Source organism: Arachis ipaensis, chromosome B01 (genome assembly GCF_000816755.2).
Source record: "Arachis ipaensis cultivar K30076 chromosome B01, Araip1.1, whole genome shotgun sequence".
Classification (NCBI taxonomy): domain Eukaryota; kingdom Viridiplantae; phylum Streptophyta; class Magnoliopsida; order Fabales; family Fabaceae; genus Arachis; species Arachis ipaensis.
In genome coordinates this window covers 13,790,844-13,799,548 of record NC_029785.2, presented here as the reverse complement: position 1 = coordinate 13,799,548, position 8,705 = coordinate 13,790,844, and the positions used below count along the sequence as shown (strand labels likewise).

At 33.6% G+C, this 8,705-nt stretch overlaps 1 protein-coding gene across 3 annotated transcripts in view; it reads right to left on the bottom strand.

Moving 5' to 3' along the window:
• The window catches only part of LOC107625487 (biogenesis of lysosome-related organelles complex 1 subunit 2), a 7,621-nt gene continuing 2,771 nt past the window's right edge, over window positions 3,856-8,705 (bottom strand). The window contains exons 1-3 of one of the 3 annotated variants that reach the window (XM_016328138.2): window positions 6,210-6,429; window positions 4,419-4,635; window positions 3,856-4,308 (exon numbers count right to left, since the gene is read on the bottom strand). In XM_016328138.2, the coding sequence (XP_016183624.1) occupies window positions 4,027-4,308; window positions 4,419-4,529 (393 nt within the window). In that variant the 5' untranslated portion in view covers window positions 4,530-4,635; window positions 6,210-6,429 and the 3' untranslated portion in view covers window positions 3,856-4,026. Of the gene's footprint in view, window positions 4,309-4,418; window positions 4,636-6,209; window positions 6,430-8,705 lie in introns of those variants that run through there. The other 2 variants (XM_016328146.2, XM_021117704.1) reach the window with 2 other exon arrangements.

Sequence of the window (8,705 nt, the reverse complement as noted above, 5' to 3'; positions counted from 1 at the left end):
TACATTCTCTACAATATTACATCACTACATTAGAAGAGAACTTATTACTTAAAAAATATTCGAAACTTTGAACTTGCTTCGTTGCTTCTTGCTATGTGTTTAGTATTTTTCTTAATGTATTAAAACTTTAGATCATCTCTAATTTATAGGCAACAAAAAACTTCGATACCACTTATTAGAACATTGTGATGTCATAGCTTACATTTTTAATAATATCTCCAACCACTCCACCACCAATGTCTTCTTGAAATTTTAATGCCCTGCTTTAGATGTGGCTAGAGAACTTGTCATTGCCTATATATATGAGATGGTCTGAAGTCTCAATACACCAAGAAAACCGCTATACATATGGCATTAATGGCAAGAAACAACTAAGCAAGTTCAAAGTTTCGTGTGTTTTCTAATTGAATTCTCCTGTAGTGTGTAGTAAAATTTTGAGTATTATAATTAATATAAACTAGAATTGTTATACCTTTTAATACTCACTTTGTTTTACAAATTGTAGTAAAAGAAAATCTTACTATAATATACTATGTCATAACTACCGTTAAATATAGTAGATATATTTTAGAATGTTATTCTGTAATTTTTGTCCCATTTATTAAAAAAAAATATATCTTAAAATATTAGTTTTTTTCTATATATTTATCTATTTTGTTGGCAGAATTTTTTTATTTAAATTATTTAAATATAATATTAATAAAAATGTATAATATAACGTGTATTTACATATATGCAAAATATTTCATATCCTGGGTACAGTGTCTTAAATTGGGTACACTATATCCTGGATATGAAACAACGCGACGAAACACAACAAAGTGCTACCAGAATATATTCAAAACGCAGTAATCGGGTATTGTATATCCAAAATATGTGCATAATAGAAAAGCGAACACAGTACATGAGATGCATTAGAATGCTATATAAAACGTGTAGCCGAGATCCTTATCTTCATTCTAAATTTTTTTGAGTTTTGGATGGTTTTAAAAACATACATGGCTAGATGAAAGTGTTACGTCCGATTAGAAAATATTAACAGATAGAATGCAACTTAGCATGTAGTCGGAATATTGAATTTTGAGGTCAATTTGTGTATCTGTTATTTTCAATAGTTAATTAGTTAATATATTTTGATTTATTTAGTTTTTAGTTGATACCACATTATATGTTAATTAGATGTTTAATATTTATCCGGATGAGATTTGTTGAAAGACTAGAACATTAGAATTTGATTAGGTATATATAACACAATAGGTAATAAGTTTTAGGAGACTAATGAATAGTAGTTGTACAGTCATCTCGGTTGCTCTTGGCACGTTGTATGACTTTGGGGTTCTCGCCGCCTAAAGTGCTATTACCTTATATCAGGAGGCTGGGTTCAGACATGCAGTAGAACTAAAGAATTTCATTTTCGATGATGTCTTATTCTCTGTATTTGTAGAGTGGTGAAAACCAAAAACCTATACTTTTTACCTTTCGTAGGACGAGGTTACTATATCACACTGCAGGATGTGACATACCATCTTGAATTGCATACAAATGGTGATCTGATAGACGGCTGCACTAGAGATTTTTAACAGTTTCATGGGCACTCCACATGGCAGTTCCAAGGGGGAGGAAGAAGAAATCGAATACCTCCACCAGTTGGAGTATCCGACACATACTCCCCAGAAGACTCATTATTGTTGGATGACTTGGTGTCAACAACATAATCTGAATCAGACTCACTCAACTCTACGTCAATACTATTCCCCGGATTGGTGAAGTGAAAAGGCCTTGCCGGGATCAGGACTGCATGGGGTATTAAAGAAGACGGCCCAAAACCACCAAACACGTCACGAATCTCAGCATATGACTCCATCACATATTACGACATTAGTCTAGCATGCACATCAAACATTGTACTAACATGCTTATTGTCTTCAACCTAAAACGTCCTATTAATAAAATCTCTACTAGACAGCTGATAGGAATCTATATGCTACTCGGCCAATCCTTCGAATTGATCGCCCCATATTGCTTAAGATGACATTCTTAAGCGCATCGAGAGAACCAACACGAAAAGTGCGCAGCATTACAAGTGAATTGCACTCAAATATTACTCCCTTATCACCATTTTTAATGATCCCATTGGGATAAACTACTACTACAAAAAAAACTTATTACTAGCCATTTTTTTGGAAAAAAAAGGAGAGAAAGAATAGATAGAATTAAGATGGATGTAGTGTGATGAATAGTTGGTCAAGAAATTATTTATATAGGTGTTTTTGTTATATATCTAGGGTGCAGAGATCCCTATTTATTTAAGCACATATTCCCGATACAATACCTGTTTAAAAGCGTGATCGTAGGAAGACAAACTAGTCACGCCTTAAAAGCATACCTATTTTCTTTTATGGCTACGCTTTTGAAGCTTGACAAAAAGTATGGCCAAATTACTAATAAGTCACCACCTTCATAAAAGCGTGCTGGTTTTTTCTTATGACCATGCTTTAGAAGCGTGGCAAAAAAAACGTAGACGAATCACTAATCAGTCGCCACCCTCATAAAAGTGTGGTTATTGACCATTTTTTGCCACACTTTTAAAACGTGGCAAAAAATAGTGTGTCGACAGGTCGTTTTTCTTGTGATGTATATTCCGGATACAATATTAGAAAATTGCTTATCGTTGTATATCGGGTACAGTGCATCCAATTTATGCACAGACTTTTAAATTGTTTGTATCCTGGATACAAAATATCCGAATTATACTTTTGTAGGTTTTGATTGCTTTGTACCCAAGATGTATAAAATACACACAAATACGTAAATATGTTACAAATTACAAATTTCTATAAATATTATATTTAAATAATTTAAATTAAAAAATATTCTTTGATGGCATATTAATTTTATCCCCCTCCATGTAAATTATTTAGTTCGATTTCATTCCGATTCTGTTTTATTCCTGGTAGATATTGGTTGTGATTTCCAATAACATTATATAAGAATTAAGAGCGATACATGTTACAAACATTGTAGAAAGAATCCAAAATTGCAGGAATTGTCAGTAAACTATTGCCATTTAGAAAACATATGGAGATTATAACGAAAAAGAGATGGTAAAAAAGGCTATTGAACTATCTAAAGAGAGAAAGCACAAATATTCACACTTCATGATAGCCGCGATAGAATGCTTAGTACTGTTACTCCAAGAAGTTTCATTATGTCTCGTAGCAGTAGGACTTGTTTAAAATGTTAACTAGATATCGGTGTTCTAGTGTGTTTGAATCGTACTTCTTTTTTTTCACTTATCTAAGTACTAATAGTTAAATATACCTCCTGCTATTTGTCTATTTTATCCCTCCTTTTGTGTATTTGGTGACCAATCTAACCCCAGAAGATTTTTTTCCGTTTTAAAATTTTTGGGCCAGTTTTTTTCCGTTGTAAAATTTTTGGGCCAGTTACGTAGTGTAGATCTCTATCATAGTTCATCATGCTAACATGATTCTAATTTATTTATTAAAATTTATTCACTTCAATTTAATTATAATAAATAATAAAGTATATTTTGTAAGAAACCAAAACATAAATAACAGAAATATAATTTGAATTTTACACATAAATATTTAAGCATTTCATTTATGAGTTTAATTTTAATACACAATACTATAAATAATTTTACAACTAATCAAATTCATATGTTTAGATAACTTATTTGTTTGGTTGTGTAATTATTCCTTTTGAGTTAAATTTATACTCTGTCGTTTCATCTCGTTGCTGTTTATCAATGACACTTATTAAATTTAATTTTGAGGACAAAGCAATGATTATAGCTTGCGTAAAACCTGTCTCTCAGGAAGAAAGCCAAGATTAATGTAATTAATGAGTTGTAATAAAATTACTTCATGGAAAATATACTAGCACCGGTATTAAGGGAATACAATACAACCTCTCTGTCATTAACTGGTTAACACAAGATAAAACACTCAAAATCACTATGTAAGCAAGTTACCAAATCAAATCTATACATATTTATATTATCTAATTATTAGGAGGAGGATGAAGCCTAGTTTGGTACACAGACTGCACTCTTGATTCCAACAAACACACATATTTGTCAAGCATAGAGACCACAACTTCAAATTCAGTTACTTGCTTCTCTATGGCATCAATCTGCTCAACATATTCGTTGAAGCTATCACTCTTGCATTTCAACTGCTCCACAAAAACCCTCAACCCTGAAGCTAAGTCGCCGTAACCTTTGTACTCTTCCGCAACCCTCACATTCATCTTCTCTAATAACTCAAGTTGATTATTAGTCCCCTAACTCACATAAAACCATTGTCAAACTTGATATTCCAAATAATGTTGTATCCTCGGATAGTTTACATGATTTGTAATTCATTGGAATTGTTTGAGACAACGGTTTTTACCTGAAGCTCCGATTTGATCATTGTGCTAATGCTGCTAAAGAGATCATTGAGTGACTCTGTAAGTTCATCACGCTTCTGATTTTGTGGTTCACCATTGTTTGCACCATCCATGGTTCACACCGGGTAGTTAAGACTGCAATTTGCAAGGGAAGGGTTGTAGTAATGGAGAAACCGAAGATGGTGATCTAACCACTTGTTGTTTTTGAGGTCCAGACCGCTGTTGTTTCATATATATATATATATATAATCAAAATAAAATTTAACAAGAAAAGAAAAAAGAAGAAGAAAACCTTCTAATTAGTTGTAAATAGATTATTTTGGTTTCTTGTCTTTCATTTTTCTTTCCTCTTTTTTTATTATTTAAAATTTTTCCCTTCAACTTCTAAAAAAAATTATAAATCTTATCTTTTGAGCTATATTCTAATTTAGTCCTTTGATCACTTACTCTTAGAATTTGTCAATGCAAGGTTAGGTGCTACTGGAATCTGCAGGAGCTGAAAAGCTACAAGGCTGATTCGGTTTTATCCTTTAACTAAATGAGGAACTTATTTGTGTTCTATTATTTTGAGGTGAATGAAACAGTGATTCTTAATGGGTAAATACCAAATATAGTGGCTGGACATGGAGAATCTAATATATTTGAGGAAGTATAATTTAGTTTCACCTTAACAGAATGAACACAACTTAATTTTAACCTGCACAGAGGTGATGCGGACATAGAGGCATAGACCACCATCAATCTACCATTAAAGAATTTCTCTGCAAGTCAGTTAAAGAATTTTTAATTCCTAGACTTGTGGATGTGCAAGAGATATAAGAGCATATTTGTATGGGACCTTTAGATGCTAGCCTCGGTAACACATTGACATTGTGGCTGTTTATGTGATATCTATCCTTCCCCCAATTTCATCATTTGAATGTGAATTGATTGAGTGTTTTTATTCTAATCTTTTTGTGGTAAATTAGCAAATACTACACAGACATCTTTGAAGCATGGAGAGTTTTACATGAAAATATTTGTACCCTTGTTATAAAAAATAGCAATCTAATAGATTCAATCTTTACAAGTTAACACCTAATAAATTGTTAAACTAATCTGTGCCTCGTATTTAAAAAAGATAACGAATGACCTTGGTAGATATATAGTTAAGAGTACTATTAAACAGCCATAGAATGTCAATTCTACCAACATATAGCCTGCAACGTCCAAAGTTTCTACTGCTATATGGCCAATCTAGTCTACCAATATATAGTCTGCATAGTCCATGGTCCAATATTTTTCTAAATGATATATAAGCACTTCCCCGCGCATAGCGCTATGCGCAGGCACATATACTAGTAAGATAACAATTTTAATTTGACAGGATAAAGATAACAAAGCAATGATGAGGTGAAACAAGATTTTGATGTCTATGATGAGAACAAAGAAGGGTTGATTGATGCCATGGAGTTGCAGAGAGTTCTATGCATTTTGCTACTTAAGGGAGCAAGAGTTGCATCTTGCATGTGGTGGTAAAAATAATAAATTTGCACTTCTTTCAGGTGTCATTGTTGAATATACACATCTTGGAGGCAGGTTTCAGGTTTGAATTATATTGCTTTTGGGACAGGCATCCAATGCAATGTAATACTTTGCCCAACACCAAAGTTTATCATCAATAACAACAAAAACTCAACAACATAGCAACAAATTCAACAAAACAGCAATAAAGACACAGCAAATTACAAAAAAATAACTAAGGCAATAACAACTCAAGAAGACAGCAAGGGATCAGAGGACAGAGGACCTACCGGAACGACACAGCGAAGCAACGGTCAAGACGGCGCGACGGGAGGTGACGACAGGAGATAGCAAGGCGTCGGTGGAGGGAAGGAGTCGCCGGCTCAGAAAGACAGAGGAGAGAGGCGCTGGTACGAGGGACAAGGGAGAAGAAAGCTGAAGAGGAGCATGAATTGGGCTGGTGGGGTTAGATTTTTTTTCCTGAGAAAATACCCGTCCTGTCCATTTTTAGGAACATCAAAAGGTTAAAAAAAAAAATAGAAGTAATCCAAATAAGTTGAGGTTTTTAAAATTGATTCTTATAAAATTTAATTTTGATTTACTGTTAATGTAAAATTGTTTGAGAAAGTATAAAAAAATAATGTATATACTAAACAATGCGAACAACGAATTAAAAAAGCAATGTAAAACTTATTAAATATTTTCAGATTTTAAAATTTGAAAATTTAGGATTAGCACCCCTAAACACATTCACACTACGTAGAGTCCTATCATCCCACTGTAACAGCATTTTCGACCTCCACCACGCAGCCTCCACAATGCTCCGCCGGTCCACATTCACATTTTGTCGTCGCTGCAGAAGGCAGCTTTGACGCAAAGTGTTTGTCTGTCGAGAGTGCTGCTGACCGGTGACACCTGTGGAGCCGCAGCCATTGCTGTTTCACGATCTCGTACTCCTGCCTATGCTGCTATTCACGACTCTAGGGCCGCCGCCTCCACAATGCCCCGCCGGTCCGCATCCATAGTTCGCCGACGCCACTAGTGAGAGCTTTCAGGCGAGGTGTTTGTCCATCTGAGAGTGCCACTATTCTGCGATAGCTGTGCAGCCGCAGCCACTACTGTTTCAAGATCCCATGCTCCCGCCACCGTTGCTATTCACGACTCTTATCAACTAAGTCGGATGTTCATTTTACTATGTATGCGGATGGTTCTTTTCATTCTAAAGTGGATGTTTATTTGAGTATACCATTGGTATTTTACTTGATTTGCTTGATTCTGTATACACCATGCTCCACATGATGTTCATTTTACTATGTATGCGAATGGTTCTTTTTACTAAGATGTGGATGTTTATTTGAGTCATACCATTTGGGTGAACAAAGCAAAGCGGCACGCGATGAAAGTGGCGAAGACACGACATAGCAGCGTGAAAGCAAGGACAGAGGTGCAAGGGGAGCAATGCAGGAAAGAAGAAGGTGCAGCGGTGGCGTCAGTTGCAGGAAGCACAGGGGTGGCGCGAAACATGGGAGAAGAAGGTGCAACGGCGGTGAGGTGCATTAGTGACAGCACGACAGGAAAAGGAGAGTGAAGCGGCTGCGGTAAAAGGAGAGAAAGGTGGAAAGTGAAAGGCTAGAGTTGTGATGGATAAATGATGGAATGTTTTTTGTTTTAGTGGGACACAGTGCAGCCCATTGTTCACATTATTCGCACCTCATTGTCTACTTAGCATAACTCAAATTTTACATGTATATCTAATCATATAACACCATATTAACAAATATAATTACTTTCACATTGACCGCGTGAATGGTCATTTAAAAAATCGGTTATAATTGCACAATTGTATAAAACATTTTACACTGTCAGTACATCAAAATTAAATCATTTTAATATTTTTCTATTAAATAATTTTATCCTCCTCCAATTTGATCCAAAAAATAAAGTAATAACTAGTCTCTAGAATTTAAAAAATCTCAAGAATCATTAAAAAATTTTAAAAATTCCAAAATTTCATTTTGATTAAAACATATTAAATTAAAAAAAGACCTTATTGTCTAACAGAAGCAAACATTTGGAATTATTTTGTATATTTCATCATTTTAAAATGTGAAAAAATGTCCAATATTAAAAATCTCAATGACTAATGTAAGTAATTAATAAAAAAATAAAGTACATAAAATTTTTTAAATACTTTAAAAATATTAGTGTTCCAATAATTTTAGTCATTGATCAATTATATATATCTTAAAGAGTTTAATTTAATTGCACCAACAGCCTAAAGTGTACAACACATTCGTTCAATCACATTAATTTTTTTTGTGACTAATCACATTAATTTTTTTAAATAACTATTCACACTGTCAAAATAAAAAAAAAATTTTGCTAATATAATATTATATAATTAAACATACATGTAAAATTATTTTATAATTACGGTGTATAAAAATTAAATTCATGTTTTATAATCAAAATTAATGACTAAAATGACTGATCACTAAAATTCATGAAACACTTAAAACATTCCTAAAGTATAATGTGGCTGCATAGAGATAACCTACGAGCTTTAGGCCATAGGTGGTAAGTACTCTTGTACACATATATCACTTAGGAAACCTTTTTTATGAGCAGCTCTACTGGTTTACGGCAAAGACTATGAAGGGCTGGAAGAAGACTCCAGGCAAGTCAACTATAGACATAGTTGACGGGGTGGAGGCGTGGAGGTGCATGTTAGTAGGCAAAAATAAAATAAAATAAAATATATATAATTAAATTTAAAATTAAAATGT